This window comes from Lathyrus oleraceus, chromosome 2 (assembly GCF_024323335.1).
Source record: "Lathyrus oleraceus cultivar Zhongwan6 chromosome 2, CAAS_Psat_ZW6_1.0, whole genome shotgun sequence".
In the NCBI taxonomy this organism is placed as follows: domain Eukaryota; kingdom Viridiplantae; phylum Streptophyta; class Magnoliopsida; order Fabales; family Fabaceae; genus Lathyrus; species Lathyrus oleraceus.
In genome coordinates, this window is record NC_066580.1 from 391,107,556 (window position 1) to 391,125,588 (window position 18,033).

The following is an 18,033-nucleotide window of genomic DNA, read 5'->3' on the forward strand; positions in this document are numbered from 1 at the left end:
TGTCTATAGAGCTTAGTTCATGCACTCCTCCTTGGGCTTCCTTCTTCTCAACTGTCGCTCGTTCGACTCCCCATGATTGATGGTTTTGAGCCATGTCTTCAATGAGGGCACTAGCTTCAGGATAAGGTTTGTTCATCAGAGCACCGCCTGCGGCAGCGTCGATGGTCATCTTTGTGTTGTAATGAAGTCCATTATAGAAGGTTTGAATGATTAACCAATTTTCTAAGCCATGATGTGGGCATGCTCGTAACAACTCTTTATATCTCTCCCAAGCTTCGAACAGCGATTCTCCTTGGTTTTGGGTAAATCTAGTTATATGGTTTCGAAGAACGGCGGTCTTACTCGGGGGAAAATATCTAGCAAGAAAAACTCTTCTAAGGTTATCCCAAGTCGTAATGGAATTGGGTGGAAGAGAATCTAACCATGATAGTGAAGGAGAATTGCGGTCCAAAACGCAGCGGAATTTAAAATTTTCTCCTTTAGAGATCCTTACAAATGGTCATGATCAGTGATAGAATATTTACCTCTTATGACGATTGAAACCTTTGCTACAGATCTCTTGTGACGATCAAAACCTTTGATGCAGATCCACGAAGCGATCACGAACGTTGAACGATGACAACGTCTCTACTCAGTCCACACGAACGGATTCCTTCAATCTCAGTGCTAGCTGGTACGAATGAAGGCTTTGAGTAAGAGAGAGAGAGAGAGAGAGAAAACGAAAATAATACAACCGCAATGAATGCTTCTGCACAAGGGTTCTATTTATAGAACCACTTGTGTGGGCTTCAAGCTAAAAAACCCACTTAAGTGTATTTTGGCCCATATCTTATAATATGCCCAAAATCACTTAAGCTCATGGTACTTTACCATATTTCGTATTCTACTCAAGTACACCGTACCTTACGATGTTCTATAATTCACTTAAGGGCACCGTACCTTACGGTATTCCTTAGTTACTCTATCTCTCATCAATCCGTCCTTTGTGTGTGACCCTGTAGGTTTTCGTGACGTTGGCAATTATATTAAATCACGCATTTAACATAATAAACAGTGAGCGGTATCTAGCAACACATCACTGCTACCCAAGACACGAAAATGTCATGTGATCTGACAAAACCTTCTGTGATAATACTTATATGTATAATTACCCTTTTGCCCTTATGTCTATATTGAACACAAGGCATAGACCGTGTCATCCTTGTCCAGTTCAATATTGGGCCCATAGACATTTATCCTGTTATGCAGGATGGGCAAATTCCATCTAGGTCACTCATGTCCCTCAGCATGCTTCGTGGAGTATCCATCAACTGTCTTTATGGTTATCCAGTTACGGACAATGTTGGATCAGCAATAAAGCACTCGACTCCACATCTAGGATCCATAGTGGTTTCAGGTCGAAGAGTGGTATACACCATTATCACCATGAGAATAACTTATGACACTTTGCATAACTTTCTATATAGTATTCTCATAGCGGGTCAATCCGGTATAAATATTACTCCTAATATTCATACCTATGTTTAAGACTTGATAACTCTTTATCCATGATCCATGAGATGTGATCATCAGTCTACAAACATAATAGTCTTTATGCTTTAGTGTTATCCCACTTCACACTAAAGCTCGACTACAGATACTTTAAGAATAGTGTCCTTATGTTTAATGTGTTCTCATGATTAAGTCACACTTAATACATTAAACGGACTATCTATTCCAGGGACTTTATTAATCAACCATAATAAAGAAAATGCCTTTTATTATTAATAAATAATTCGATACAAGTACCAAAAAGTATTGGCCTCTAGGGCTTACACCAACAGATAGGGCTTTATCTCTGAGGGAAAAAGGAAATAATCTTAAACGTATTGCCTCAGGAGAAGCTCCATTAGTTATAAAAGTATCTGCTAATTGAAGAAATATTTTTAAATGTTGGTTAGGGTTCTCGGTAGCGAGACCCGCGAATTGTCTCTGTTGCACTAGTTGCAACAGGGATGGTTTAAGTTCAAAATTATTAGCTGGTATGGTTGGGTTTACTATACTAGAACTAGGTTATTCGTTAGATGGTTGAGCGAAATCTTTAAGAGGTCATTGGTTTTGATCTTCGGCCATAGCTCTCTTATTTCTATGAAAGAATAAACGTGCGCGAGCGTAACGTTCAGGTTCCGCCAGAGGGTATACTAAGCTTAAACTTCCGGTGCTGCGAGTTCTTCGCATTGACCGGCGGGAAATAACCTAAGTCTAAACGATATAACAACAGGAAAATGAAATTTGACGAAATTGGTCCCTGGCAACGGCGCCAAAAACTTGATGCGTGATTTTCGCAAGTGTACGAACGCGTCAGAGTAATATAAAAGATTATCGTATCCACAGAGACCAAGTGTCAAGCTATCGTTATCTATTGTTATGGTGTTTATCAAAGGCAATCAAAATAGGTGTTTTTGTAGTGTGCAATGAAAAGTAAAGTGTTGAATAAAGATTAATTAATAAAGACAGGGTCGAATATAATTCACGCAATCAATTAATAATCCAAGTACTTGCTAATAGAACTACTTATGGGTAATGTTTCCTACTTTGAAAAGAACTAATTTAACAGGAACTGTCGCTATCGCGTATTCAGAACCGAGTTGTACTCCCTAATCAAACCCTCTTATTGTCACTTATAAAAAGGCGCGCATTGCGTTCGAGTAGTAAACCTATTTTTAAGAAATATAGTATCTTGACTAAGTTGAAAAGTATTATAACCTGGATTTCTTAACCAAAAGAGGTTCTTACAAACCAGACTCTAAACTTATAAACGCGTCCGAAAATAGTTTTAAAATCTCTTTTCTTCTTAATGTTAAAAACTCCTAATGAACTAAACAAAGCACTTTCGCTGTTTTTGAAATAGTTAAAAACAATTAAGTTTAAAAAGACGTTGGACGGCTTTCGATCTTACCCAACGGAATTGAAGTGCGGGAAAACTTAATTTGAAAGTTAAAATAGCCCTTAAGTGTTTCTACGAACAATTGTACGGATTATCGGTTCAATTACGATCCTTACATTCTAGCCTTATAAATTTAGCTAGACATGATAAAGTAAAAGTGCATTAAAATAAATAAAAGTAGTGCGAGTGCGGAAAGTAAATAAAAGTAGTGCGAGTGCGGAAAGTAAATAATTTAAAGCGAGTGCGAGAAATAAATAAAGTAAAAGCGAGTGCGGGAAATAAACAAATTTAAAGCGAGTGCGGGAAATAAACAAATTTAAAGCGAGTGCGGGAAATAAATAAAGTAAAAGCGAGTGCGGGAAATAAATAAAGTAAAGGCGAGTGCGGGAAATAAATAAAGTAAAGGCGAGTGCGGGAAATAAATAAAGTAAAGGCGAGTAATAAAAACCTGCTCCAATCGGAGGGCTGAGTAAATTGCAATGCGGAAAAGAAAATGGCGGCAGGATTTACTTCCTTCCAAAGTGCTCCAAACTCGATTACAGACTCTATCACAGACTTGATTACACAATTGTGGTAACACTCCAATGCGAAGCGATTACCACTATAAAATACTGAATATATGCCTAAGTGAAACAAATTTGCTTCTGAGTTTGCCTCTGTTCTAAGTTTGGATGATTGTAAAAGTGAATTCGCGTCTCTATTTATAGGCAAGTAAAAAGATAGAAATGACTTGGATGCCCTTCACTTGAAAATAGGAGGGAACCGTTTTTCCTCTTGTGGTGCCCGCCACAAGGCCATGGCGCCCGCCACAAGCACAATATGGGGCGCCTTAGTGGAAGTAGTGGGAAAACGTGGGAGTTGATGGAAGTTGAATTTGACACGTCATGGCTTGGTCTGTGGCGCACGCCATTGGGTAGACCATAAGTGCAAAATGCTGATTTTTAGGGTTTTTGGCTCTTTTTCGCTCCTTTTCTCGATCGGGGCTCCGATTAAAGTAAAAACCTGAAAACAAAGGAAAACACAGTAATAACACAATAAAATGGCAATAAAACAACTAGAATGCATGTGAAATCTGAGTCGAAAATACGTAAATTTTAGTGTGATCAGGCGTCTATGCTATAACCAAGAGTCTTTACTCATGGTCACTAGACACTTAGTTCATGTTAAGGATACAACATCTAGGTTAAGCATATATGAGTTATTAACCATCAAGCCATTAAACATACAATCTTTCTTTTCATTGTGTTCAAACATGCAACAAGTATTTGTAAAAGTTTCTTTAAACCCATTGTCATAAATTGAGTAATGTTAAGAAGATTATGTTTAAGACCTTCAACTAACATAACATCAAAGATAGTAATAAATGAGGGATTACCTACATTATACTTTCCAAGTATTTATCCCTTGTTGTTGTCTCCATAGGTAACAAAACCAGTTTTCTTTGGCACAAAGTCAATGAATAGAGAGATGTCACCCGTCATATGTCTTGAGAATCCACAATCAAGAAACCATATTTTCTCGTAGAGCTAAGGCATTCGACCTATAGAATCAAACAAGAGTAAGGGAAATCAAATTTTCATTGGGTCCTTGAGAGTGAGGGAAATCAAGGTTGCATTTAGGAATCCATTGAATAAAACCTTTAGGAACAAATAGTCTCCTAAACTTGCATTTTTCAATAGTGTGACCTTTCTTACAATAATAGTGACAAGATAAGTTATGATGAGATGTAAGTTAGAGGCAAGTTAAAGGCAAAAGGAATGCAAAAGATTTTAAAAAATCATGAATTTTTGGAAAAATACATCGTATGTGTTGACCTATGTAAGTCATGTGTCTACACATTCAAAGCATGTGTCGACTCATAAAATAAAATTTTATTCTATGTGTCAACCTGAAACCCCTCCACAGTCGGTACATCAAACAGACGCTACAGGCTTTAAAACTCATCAACATGTGTCGAATCATAAAAGATTTTTTTTCTATGTGTCGACCTGTATGCTGCATGTGTCGACACATAAGCCTGTGTCTTGCATAAAAACATATTTTTGCTATATAGAATCATTTCTAACCTTTTCTAAATCATTTCAAAAATGTTTTTATGCTTCTAAAATGCATATTAAGACTCAGAGGATACCGTCCAATATACATAAACGCTAAAATATCTTAGTTTTGACATCATACAAAATACATCTAACGGGAAGTTACACTCACATATCCTAAAAATGCCCTAATGAAATAATATGGTTTCTAAGGTCAAAATCATTCTAAAACTTGTATAAATAGGGTCTCTCATTGCATTTTCTTTACAAAGATCAGAATGAATACATATCCCCATCTTACATTTGTGTATTTCAATGACGGAAATCTGCCACTTCAATTTAGGATCTTCGAGGACATTTTTCTTGTCAATCTGAAATCCAAATTGAATACTCTCCTATGATATCTAGAAAATCATAGAGTTATCAAACTTGAATATCATTCACCCTCGATTGACAATGAAGAGAAGACACGTTTCATCATGCTTGACCTGAATACAAATGGGGATTTAAAGGTTATGTGAAGTACATTTTATTGTTACTCAACAAAGGGTTTGATTCAAGTGGATTCAAAGATTGCAAGATCAACCAAAGATATTATAAGAATATTGCAATGTCCTTAACCACCCATTTGTAATGAAATATAATTTTAAATTTATGTTAACATTAACAATTATCTATGTAATGTTAAGTATTTGAATGTTAACTTGTGTTATTTTTCTAACACTCTACAATTGTTTATGGTTGTTTCTAGTTTGACCTAACATGGCATATTCCGGAGATGCATCTCCTAAAAACTCATTGAATGTTGCATTAAAGTTGGTTACAGAGATGCATCTCTGGACTTACCAAATTATTTATACAGAGATGCATCTTTGGACTAAATTTTAACAAAATAAGGGTGCCTCATCAATTTGGGCTGGCGAATGTGTAAAAAGGGTGCGTTCGGATATGCATTTTCGGACGCTATGGGCATTTTTGAACTTTCCTAGGGTGAAGAAGCACCTATTGGACTTAAAGAGTAACCCTATTAAAGTATCAATGTAGATGACATAGTCAATGTAAAGTCGTATGAAAATTGTGGGTTTCATCTCATTGTTCACATCCCTTTGCTTCTCCATCACGTATTCCTCCACCATGTATTCACCCACTAGAAGGGTCACTGCCATTGTAGGTGTAAGTTCTAGAAGTCAATGATTTTGTCTTTAAACTTAGAATTAATATCATGTTATATGTTTGTAATAAAGGACTTTTTTTATTATCTTTGTTTCAAAGTAATAAGATCTATAAAATAGTAAGTTGAATGAATCATTAAATATGACTTAATCGTGAAACTTGTTAAATATAATGACATTATTCTTAAAATATTTGTAGTCATATTTTATTATCTAATGAGACAAGTATAATATTTAAAAACTATTATAGGAGTAAACTGATGAGCACATCTCACATACTATAGATCTGAGATATCAGTTAATAATAAAAACTATTTTGGCTCATACTAAGCTTGACTCCTCCCTCTCAAAGAGATACATAACCAACATAAGATAAAGTTCTACATTTCAGATAGATTGCGTATTGAGTGAAGAAATAGAAAGACTTCTAGAATTGTTATGATTTTTTGTGTGGAAAAAGTCAAATATGGGATGAACGAAAATAAACATTAACAGATCAGTTCAATATAACTTAGATGTAGGGGGTGACAATGTCAAGAACCACTAGAGAGGATTTCTAGGTGCTTTATTTTTGCTAATTTTGGACCAGTCAAGGTGTTGTACGCAAAGCCTCTCTCTATCATGATAGCGTTAGAAAATGTGGCAAATAGAGAGTGGTCTAATGTTTGTATAAAGACGAATTTTCAGGGAACTCTTCATTGCATAATGAATGAGAATTTGGTGTCATGGAAGGTCCAAAACAAATATGCTAATTGCAAAAATATTAGAATTTTTAAAATATTCTAACACATATTTATAGAGAAGATAATAAGTGTACATATGAACCAATCAAACATAATCATGCATTATTAGATATTAAGAGGTGAGATTGAGTTCCTCGTTTCACTAAAAAAGAATTATATAAGGATGAGTTGACGAGTTGTAATTACATTTGATTTGCGAGATCTTCAGGATGAATGGATGAACATGCTCGAAGATAGGATATCTCTTGTCTTGCTTAATATTTTCTCTTAATTTTCAATTTGTTGATTTTCTCTTATTTTGGTCTAGCCCATATATATATATATATATATATATATATATATATATATATATATATATATATATATATATATATATATATATATATATATTAGAAAACAACTAAATTAATAAATAGTACTTTAATAAAAAAAACTACATAAAAAATTAACTAAATAAATAAAAGAGTATGAAAAACAATGAGATTGATTAAGCTAATAAGTAAACAACTAAACAAATAAAAAAATAAGACTAAATGATGCTTTTGTTAAGTAAATAGTTCCGGGATGTAACTAGATTGATCAAGGGGGTGTAACTAGCAGTTTTGAAATTGTACAGTGAACGGCAGCAACAGGCATATGAAATGTTTTGTTAGCTTCAACAGTGACGACGTGAAGCGGAGGAAGCATCAAATCAACCATGGCTACGGCGGCAAGAGCTGTAATCAAGAAGACGAAGAATATTTTGGCCGGTGTCACTCTTCTTCTACGCTCTACTTCTCACTCATCCCGCTCCTTCATTTTCAAAAGCCCTTCTCCTCTCTCTCCACCGAGTTCCCACTCTCTTCCGTTCTCAACTCCTCACACTTCATTCTATCGCCATTTTTCACTTACACATTCAGGTTTTTTTTCCCTCTTCATAGTGTGAATTTTGATCCGAATGTCTTTGAAATACACAGTTGAAAAACACGTAAAGATTTTTCATTACAGTTGAATTGAGTTTTAGGGTTCCGAAATTTTGAGTTTTGATAAAAATACTTAACATGAGCAGAATTGTTTGATACGGTCATGATATTTACTAGCCAGCAATCATTATTGACTTGCTATTTGACAAATCCTAAATTAGTTGCCAATTTTCAGTTTTGCTTCCCAAGATATGATATTTCCATTGGGTGTTTCTTTTTTCTTTTCTAGTGCATTATTCTGTTTTGCTAATATCTTGCTTCTTTACCGGTATTTTCACAAAACCATTATCTTAACTATTCAGGTGTGTTAAGTTTGCAGGTGAGACGAGTGATGATGGTGCAAGCACAGATGGATGGGAAGAAGAAGACGAGGCTGAGCCTAAGGTATCCGGTCTTTAACTCGGATTATTATGTAGAGATCTTCAATACAATTATATATTGAATACCGTGAAACATTGCTTAAATGTTCGTGTTGTGCTATGTACCTGGATGATGTGTGTAGATTGGTGATGGTGGGAGTGGTGGTGGAGTTGCCTTGCAAAATGTGCCTTGGGGTCAGCGAGTGCTATCTATTGCTGAAGAGGTCCTTATGAAGTTCAGTGAGGACATCAAACTCTTTGCTTTCAAAACTAGTCCTCGTGGATATGTTTACGTGAGATTGGACAAATTAACAAGCGAGTAATATTTCAACTTGTATTGTATACGTCTTTACAACTTCCTTACATAATTACATTCTTTTGATTAGTCCAACTTGTGTTGTACACAACTTTTGATTATTGTTGTATACACCTTGCTATACATGATTTACTTATGAGTTTTCAATTCCTTCCCTTGTCTGTTCATTACTTAAGCTTACAGTTTGTTCTATGCTCAACTTTTCGTCTTTCTTACTCAGATATGGATGTCCAAGCATGGAAGAGCTTGAGAGTTACAATCAGGAATTCAAGAAAAGATTAGATGAAGTTGGAGCACTTGGAGACATACCTGATGATTTGGCTCTCGAGGTAACACTTTTGCGGCCATGTGTTATGCTTTTATTCCAGTAGCATTTTATTCAGTAGCAAATGATTGTTCCTCTAATTATACTTGGTACCTAACAAAACACAGTTTTACTCTGAAGGTTTCTTCCCCGGGTGCTGATAGGATACTGAAAGTGCCAGATGATCTCACTCGATTTGAAGACATGCCAATGAGAGTTTCCTATACAGAAAATATAGAGTCCAACTGCCGTGAAGTGGATGGAGTATTCTTTTTAGATTCTATCGAAAAAGACTCGGAGACATGTGTTTGGAAATTAGCAGATGTTAAAGAGAATAGAGATCCTACAAAAAAAGGCAAGCCATTGAATCGTAAACAGAAGGATTGGAGATTAAGATTGTCATTCGACTTGCATACAATGGTGACACTATATGTTGATTACTAGTAAAATCTTATATTATTTGATTTAGGAACATTGGATATCTCTCTCTCCAATCCTCCCCAATTGGATATGTGGGTGCAGTTTCACAAAAGATGCTTCTTTTTAGTTTTAGTTTAGATGAGTACCCGATAACTATAATTACCTGTTACTCTAGACATTATTGTAGTCTAAGCTATTCTACCAGAAGCTCGAAGACGAAGCTCTAAATATATTCCTTAATATTTTACAAATTTAAGTTCTTACCATAAGCATAAGTATATCTACAACATATGCTGCGAGAGTAAGATTGCAATCTTCACTCTTTCATTATGTTGCTTATAATTACAATCTTCACTCTTTCATTATGTTGCTTATAATTACAATCTTCACTATAAAAATTAGGGTTTGTGGATTACATGTTTGCAATTTCGACATAAAGCTGGAGTTAGTTGGAAGCATGTGAATGGATTAAATACCAAATGAGTTTGTTGATCATGTTATTTTCCTTGTATAATTGCACCATTGTCCCTTCATTTTGAGTAGTGATGAATAGATTATTAGTAGTGGGATCCAATTTTGGACCACATTCATGCCTTGGTGTTTGCTTTGTCAACTTTTTTTTCTCACCTTCATCATGTACTTATTTTGAATTCTTATCTGGCATAGAATTATATGTTTTTGTCATTTGGGTAATTATTCTTCTACTTATGATATCGGTAAAGAATGAAGAATATTTGAAGGTTATTTTTAACTTTTATAGTTAAGCAGCTTTATCTTTTCATACCATTAAGACAAGTTATTTTAGGCTATTGAGTACCACTTTGTTTCATTGGTAGGCCTAACATTTGTATAATTTCTTTCTATTTTTGGTAGAGGCACAATTATTTCATATTTAAATTAAAGAATTATGTAAGAAAAAAACACTCCAATGCGTTTTTTTGGGGGTGAGATTTATACATTACTATGTGTATGAATTTAATAGATTCTATATAATTTTGTTTTTAACCATAGATTCTATATAAATTTTAACTAGTAAAATAAACTGCGGTAGCACTTCTCTAAATTAAATAAGGCTTAGTATTCTTTTGGTATGATATGTTAACTTTAAAAAAAAAAAGTCTATATGGATTTTTTAATTTTTCAAACAAATATATTATTATGTTAATCATTTTTATAACGGAAAAATTCAAAATTTAATCACTAAATCCATTTCTAATTAGATGAAAAAGATTTATATGGTATAATTTGAAAAGTTAAATGATTAATATAGATTTTTTTTACTAAATACAATTTTCCCCCCTAGTATATACTTCAGAGTTCATTTTGATCTCTTAACTTTAAAAAAGATAATTTTACTCCTTCAATTATACAAAATATTTCACGTTAGTTCTTTTTGTTAACTCTATTAGTTAGAGTCAATGAGATAATCTATGTGGCATTGAAGTGGAATTTAAAATGATTAGGTGTTATTTATGTTAGCAAGATGGAAGTCACGTGTATGTGATGACTTTTCGACAAATGTATTGATAATGTCACAGTAATAAAAATACCGAATCCACATAGATTGTTGTTTAATAAGATAAATGTGTGCAATGTATAGAAAATAGTAAATAGGGAGGGGAAATTTCGAGTTTGCATTGTGAAAAAGTGAATAAGTGTTTAAACAGAATTACGAAAGTGGTCAAATTGTGTATTGAATCCCCGATTTCTCTATTATTGATGTTGGATGTCTTATATGAATATCTTATCACTATAACCCCACGACGAATTAACAAAGCCGCTATAACTGATCATTCGCGGAATAACTCATTAATCAATACTTGGAGCTTCCTATCCATAACCCACCAGCATAAGTAGGATTAGGCAATGCACATAATGTTAATTCCCCATGCCACTACTCGGGGTCTCTTATTCATATTCAACCAACATAAGTACAACAATTGCCATAAGTCTAACACATAGACTAATGATCAATATTTCCTATGTGCCCAAAATCAATTTAAAAGAGTATCTCATATAAAAAAATATTAAGAATAATAAGCAATTGAATAGGATTATAGATCAAAAGGTTCATACAAAGTCAAATCAACATATTATCCAACAATATTTAAGTCCATCATAACACAACCTAACCTAGAGGAGCTTAACTACTCATAATTCAGATTACAATACCAAAAATAATAGGTGAAAATAACATGTGAATTCCCTTTAAGTAATGGCCTCCAATGCCCTCAAAATCACCTATTGATGCTGTAAAAGTCGCACTTTATTCTCCAAAGTTCGTAACCCTTTTCAAAGTGTAAAATTTTCCCTTAAAAAGCTCATAATGGATCAGACGCGTCAAAAAAAGCCCAGAAAAATGAGTCATCGCGCGCGTGATGACTTGCATCCCATGGAATGCATTTTTTATGTCACTAACGCGCGCGCGATGTTGTGCGTGATTATTCTAGTGGCTGCACGCTTTTGATTCCTTTTCACCTAAATTTTCACTAAGTCCAATTTCTTCACACTTAGCTATTTTGTCCTCATTCTTTGATCTTTCTTCTTCATTTTAGCTCATCTTTCACCTGTTTTGATCTGATTCTTCAACTAAATTCATGCAATGACAGACTGCCATCACAACCCTAAACTTGAAACATCATTTGTCCTCAAGAAACTCGTCTGTAACTGCATATTTCAACATAAAACAAGTCACACAATAACAATCGAACATTACTAAATAAATTTTTTTCTTTACATGACCATCGTTCTAGCTTCCAACTTCCACCCGTAAAATTCGAAAAACGTCCTCAAACATTGACGAGTACACAACTTATCTCTCAGCTCACTTTGACTCACTCAACAGATAAGGTTATCTCTCAATCAAGATGCAAAATCAATTATACTTAGCTTGATCATGTCCTAATATAATTCATCACAGAAATCACAACACATACATTTAAGGTCTTTTTAGGTTCTCACTTGACTTATGTTTGGGTAGGATATTTTTGGAAAAGTAGGTTTAAACCTTTGGAGTTAGTTGTCTAGTTCTCCTTCTATCATCATATCCCTTTGTTCCTTGATGGTACTAGAGATCTTTGGTCCTTATTATGCTTACATTCTTTTTCTTTTCCCTTTTTGTTTGAAGAAGTGTCTTTTTCCACTTCTTATTTTCTCATGATTTTTGATTTTTTGACCAATTTTCTCTAGTACCACAATCCCAAACTTAAACTTTGGTTGCTTCCAAGAGCAACCCCAAACTTAATCTTTTTCATACACTTTAGGAACTATATTTCTACCTAACTCCAAAGAGAAGGTGGAAAGAAAAGATCTTTCAAGTCATATGGCTAAGAGTTTTAGGCTATGTCACCGAAAGAAAGGCTAAACTCAAAGTGGTTATCAATGGATATACCTATTACTACATGGTGGTTTAAAAAGGCTCAAAGTTATAAACAAAAAACTGCTTCAGTGTGTGTCAGTCAAACCAGATGAACTTAATCAAAAATAGATCAAACGAGATAAAATAATGATGCATGGATACACTCAAAAAGAAAGAGAAGTGAACAATGAAATATTTGGCTCAAACCTTATTAGATGAGGTATCTTAAGGTTGAGTGAAAGTCATTTGATTCTTTTCTCATCCTTTGCCTTCAAGTCGCAAGTTTCTATTATGATGATCAAGTTTTTTTCGATCATTTGTTCAATGCTAAAGTGTTAAACTTGTAAATCTGAAAAAACTAACAACTACAAACTTGTTCATTAAAAACAACATAAATAGTCATGGAAGTGGCATGCTTTAGTAGATACTTCCTCTCTTGGAAGGTCTCGAATAATATAATAAATTCTGCAAAAAAAATAAAATAGTTATAACCGATGGGCTTCCTTCTATCCAGCGCTTCTTTTTCGTCATTAGCTTGAGTCTCATGCTTAAAGCATGTCAGACGCAAGGGATATCTTCATGTCGGTCAAATCTCTTATTGTCATTCCTTTGTCAACCTCATTTTTCTTCCAATTGGTAACATGCCTCTAGATCATCCATATATGGTGTCCACTCATACACATCAAACACCACCTTTTCCTTGTTGAACTTCAAAACAAGTTCAACTGTCTCCACATATATTTTTGTCTTCCCGGCTGCCAAGAATGGGCGTTCGAGAAGAACTGGCCCTCCTGAATCTCCTTTCGTATCAATTACCATAAAATATATAGGGAGGTTAAGCCATTAACATACACTAACATGTCTTGTACAATACTAAGTGGATGAGTAACTGATAAATTGGCTAAAGTGAGAGTCATATTGCTCGGAATGATCTCTCCTATTTTCAATTCTTTAAACTTTTTCAGCGGCATGACATTGATAGTACACCCCAAATCACATAAAGCATGTGGGATCTTTGCTCCACCAATGGTACAAGTGATGGTGAACTTTCTCGTATCTTTCATCTTTGGTGGCAATGCCTGAGGTGCTGCCATCTCCTCTTTCTTTGTCATGTTCACCTATTCTTTTATCAACTTTCTCTTTCGTCCTTTTTAGTAATGCCTTCATAAATTTAGCAAACTTAGGCATTAGTTCTAAAATTTCATGGAATGAAATACTTACCTGGAGTGTAGCTAACATCTCCTTGAACTTTGTAAACATCTCAGCCTCATCATCCTGAACCGATTTCTTTTTAATTATGGGATATGGTGGTTTTATGTAATCCGGTAGTTCTGGATTTGGGTCATTCAGGATTTGTTTCTTTGTTCTTCTCCAATGGGAGTTGTTATCTGTTAGTTGATCAATTATGACTCATATTTCCTCTTCTTCACCCTGATTTCCACTCTCCTCATTTTCAATCACATCTTCTTCTTTCTCAATCACATCCTCCTTAAGTAGTTCATCTTCACCCTTTTCCGTGATCACCCTAAAACTTGTTTCCATAACCTTGCATGATTCATTCTTAGGATTATCTACAGTATTACATGTTAACCCTCCACTCGAGCTCGGTAAAGCAGTTATCTATCTGGATAACTGACCAATCTGCATCTCCAAATTTTTGATCGACACATCATAGTTTCTACTCATGGTCTCATGGTTCTTATTCACCTGATCAAAACTACTTTGAGTGACTTTAATGAAAATTTTAAAAGTCTCTTCAAGTTGTGAAGGTTTCCTTTGCATTTGGGCTTGTTAGCCTTATTGCATCCCTCGATTAACATTTGAATTTTGGTTATTGCCCCCACAAAAACTTGGGTGATCTTTCCAACCCGGATTGTAGGTGTTGGAATAAGAGTTGCTCTTCTGAAAATTAGTAAATTGGACTTCTTCACTTGACCCTTCTAAAGAGCACCTTCCGTTTGCATGTTCTCATCCACAAAAATCACACCTAAGTGCTTGTACCTGGCTCACTTTAGCTTTACCTAAGCTGCTTTCAGCTAACTTTTTATTTAACAATTCAATATGAACTAAAAGTGCAGTATGGGTATCAACAACTAATATACCTTTGGGCATGCCCACAGTTTCAATTTTTACTGACCTTTCGCTTTTTGAATGGTACTCATTCAAGCACATCTTCTCAATAAGGTCTTTCACTTGTGGTTTAGTCATTAAGCGGATAGTGCCTCCCACAGAAGCATCCAACAACATGTATGTCTGAATCTTGAGACCTTTGATGAAAATTTTCATTTGCTCCATATTATTCATATTGTGATTCGATCATCTTTAAAACAAAAGTTTGAATCTTTCCCATTAGTCATAAAGTGACTCAGTTTCCTGCTGCTTGAAATTTATAATTTATGTTCTTCTCTCGATAAACTGAGTAGTGGTGAAGAATCTTTCTAGGAATTTGTCCTCCAATTCATTCCATGTTTGAATTGTTCCATTTGGAAGGCAAAGCAACCAATCCTTAGCTCTTTCAATTAGTGATAACACAAACAACCTCAACTTAACCTGGTCTTCAGTGGCATCAATTGATTTGCACATCGAGGTTGTCTCGTAGAAGCGTGCAAGATGCTCCCATGGGTCTCTAATCGTGTTCCCGTCAAATGGATTTTCTCTTAAACCTGAAAGCAAAAAATTATTAATATCAAAGTTAGCAGGGTCTGCCGGCATAAACCCTCTCAAAACCTGTCCTTCATCGGTGCTTTTATAGTAATCCCCCATAGTTTAGGGAGGTACAACTGCCATGATAATCTCCTCTTCTAGTCATAAGAAATCAGTGGTTGATCTTCAACTAAGATCCTTTGATCTATATTTTCTTCTCTGAATTCTCTCATGGTAACACATGTGGTTCTTTCAATTTTTGGATCAAGTGGTGTTAACGCCGATCCTGAGCTGCACATACACAAACAGGAAATACCTCAATAACCCTATGATTATTAAAAAAAACTAAAACTAAAACTAAAAAGATTAAAAATAAAATGTTGCACAAGCATTTCCTTGTTGAAATATCAACAATCCCCCACAATGGCGCCAAAAACATGGTGACTTTTCAGCAGTGTACCGATAGTGTTGCAGTAATGAAAATATCGAATCCACGAGGACTTCTTTTTAACAAGACAAAATATGTGCAATGTATAGAAAATAGTAAAGGGGGTGGGGTCGAGTTTGCAATGCGAAAAGTAAATAGTTGTTTAAATAGAATTACGAAAGTGGTTAGGTTGTGTATTGAATCCCCAATTTCTCTATTGTTTATGTTTGATGCCTTATACGAATAATCTTATCATTACAACCCCACAACGAATTAATAAAGCCTCTATAACCGATCCCTCGCAAAATAACTCATTAATCATTATTCGAAGCTTCCTATCCCTAGTCCACCGGCGTAAGCAGGATGAGGCGATGCACGAAATGCTAATTCCCTTTGCCACTACTCGGGGTCTCCTATTTCTATTCAACCAACGTAAGTATACCAATTTCCCTAGGTCTAACACACAAACTAATGGTCAGTATTCCCTATGTGCCCAAAATCAATTTAAAAAAGTATCTCACATAAAAAGCATTAAGAATAATAAGCAATTGAATATGATTATAGATCAAAAGGTTCATACAAAGTCAAATTAATATATCACCAAACAATATTGAAATAAGTTTGTCATAACACAACCTAACTTAGAGGAGCTTAACTACTCATAATTAAGATTACAATACCAAAAAAAATAGATGAGAATATCATATGAATTCTTTTGAAGTAATGGCCTCAAATGGCTTCCAATACCCTCAAAATCACCCTTGATGCTCTAAAAATTGCATTTTGCTCTCCAAAACTCGTAACCCTTGCCAAAGTGTAGAATTTCCCCTTAAAAAGTGCTCAGAATGGATCAGACGCATCAGAAAAATCCTAGAAAAAGGAGTCATCACGCGCGTGATGATTTGCATCATGCACACGATGAAGCTTGTTATATCACTATCGCGCGCGATGCTGCGCGTGATTATTCTAGTGGTTGCACGCTTTTGCTCCCCTTTTCACTAAGTCCAATTTCTTCACACTTAGCTATTTTTTCGTTATTCTTTGGTCTTTATTCTTCATTTTATCTCATCGTTCACTTGTTTTGATCTGATTCTTTGACTAAATTCATATAATGACAAATTGTCATCAGTATGCCACATAGTAAATACATTTTATTCAAAATTGCAAAACGATTTCACTCTCTTTTCTAGATTTCTTCAACCTGGGCTTCTTTTACCATCCATTATTCACCTTCACCATAATCATCAAAATCTATCTTAATCTCTAAAGCTCAATCCACATTCTCCATATGCACTTCTCCTCTTCACAACCCTCCTTCTCTCCACCCTATCCACACTCCCTAACACCTCTCCATCATCTCCATCACGACATCGTTTCTTCCTTCACAACCACCACTTCGCACTCCAAAAAATGGTTATCCTCTAGCTAATAGGAACTAAACCATGTCGATTTCCTCATTTGCCACGTGTCAGAAGAAACCACCCACAATGACTTTCTCTTCTTCCTAAGACTTATTCATCTCTCCATAATCATTTCCTCCGCCAACGTTGTTTTCATATTCCCTTCACCTTCCTCAACTTCCACTTTCTTTTCCATTATTAAACAATAGAATCATTCTTTCACAACATTCATCCACTCTAACAACAACAACACATTTTTTAATACTTCTCGATTTTTTCACAAATGAAATAATCACATTGGAGAACTGATGGAGTCCTCGCAAGTGCATGAAAATATCAGTTATAGTATAAAAAATGTTGAACCCATAGAGACCAATGTCAACCTACCGTTATCTATTGTCGCTTTATAAATATAAGGTTATTGGTATGAGTTTTGCTTAAAAATGGATTAAAATAAACTTGTTTTAAAATTAACAGAAATGGAGATTGGAATGTAATTTATGAGTACCTTTGAAACTCATATAAAATTCAGCACCTCAATTTATTTAAAAAATTATTTTTGGAAGAATTATTAATTTAAAAATATTGATTACTTTCGCAAGGCTCGTATCGAATTTCGGAATCGTAATCGTCTGCTTTCACACATTACAAGTAACAATCCGAAATTCCTTTTTGAAAACTAGTAGTTCTTAATTAATATATCACTTCTTTTAAAAATTAAAGATCTGAATTTTAACGGTCGGATACCGTTTTCACACTTTCGCGCTGAAACCGATATCAATGTATTTTAGCTTTCGCGGTAAAATTTCATATTTTGAAATAAAATTCAGAACAAGAAAAATATTTTTGTTATAAAAATCAATGCTATTGATTTTATTGAGTCCTGTCGGAACGACGGTCCTCACATTTTAGACTCTAAAAGCTTAGTCGGACATAGTTTGTACGTTACTGCTATTAATATTAATTT

General features: G+C 34.7%; 1 protein-coding gene and 1 non-coding gene across 2 annotated transcripts; both read left to right on the forward strand.

Moving 5' to 3' along the window:
* The first annotated feature begins 224 nt into the window (after positions 1-224).
* On the forward strand, positions 225-331 carry LOC127124029 (small nucleolar RNA R71). Its single transcript, XR_007803673.1, has one exon. It is a non-coding gene; the product is annotated as a small nucleolar RNA R71 (small nucleolar RNA).
* A 7,052-nt stretch (positions 332-7,383) lies between these two features.
* Positions 7,384-9,489, forward strand: LOC127119688 (uncharacterized). The gene is made up of 5 exons (XM_051049986.1): positions 7,384-7,776; positions 8,159-8,223; positions 8,342-8,517; positions 8,735-8,843; positions 8,960-9,489. Exons 1-5 carry the CDS (start codon positions 7,575-7,577, stop codon positions 9,260-9,262), a joined length of 855 nt encoding a protein of 284 aa, XP_050905943.1. The 5' UTR covers positions 7,384-7,574; the 3' UTR covers positions 9,263-9,489.
* The last annotated feature ends 8,544 nt before the right edge of the window (positions 9,490-18,033 follow it).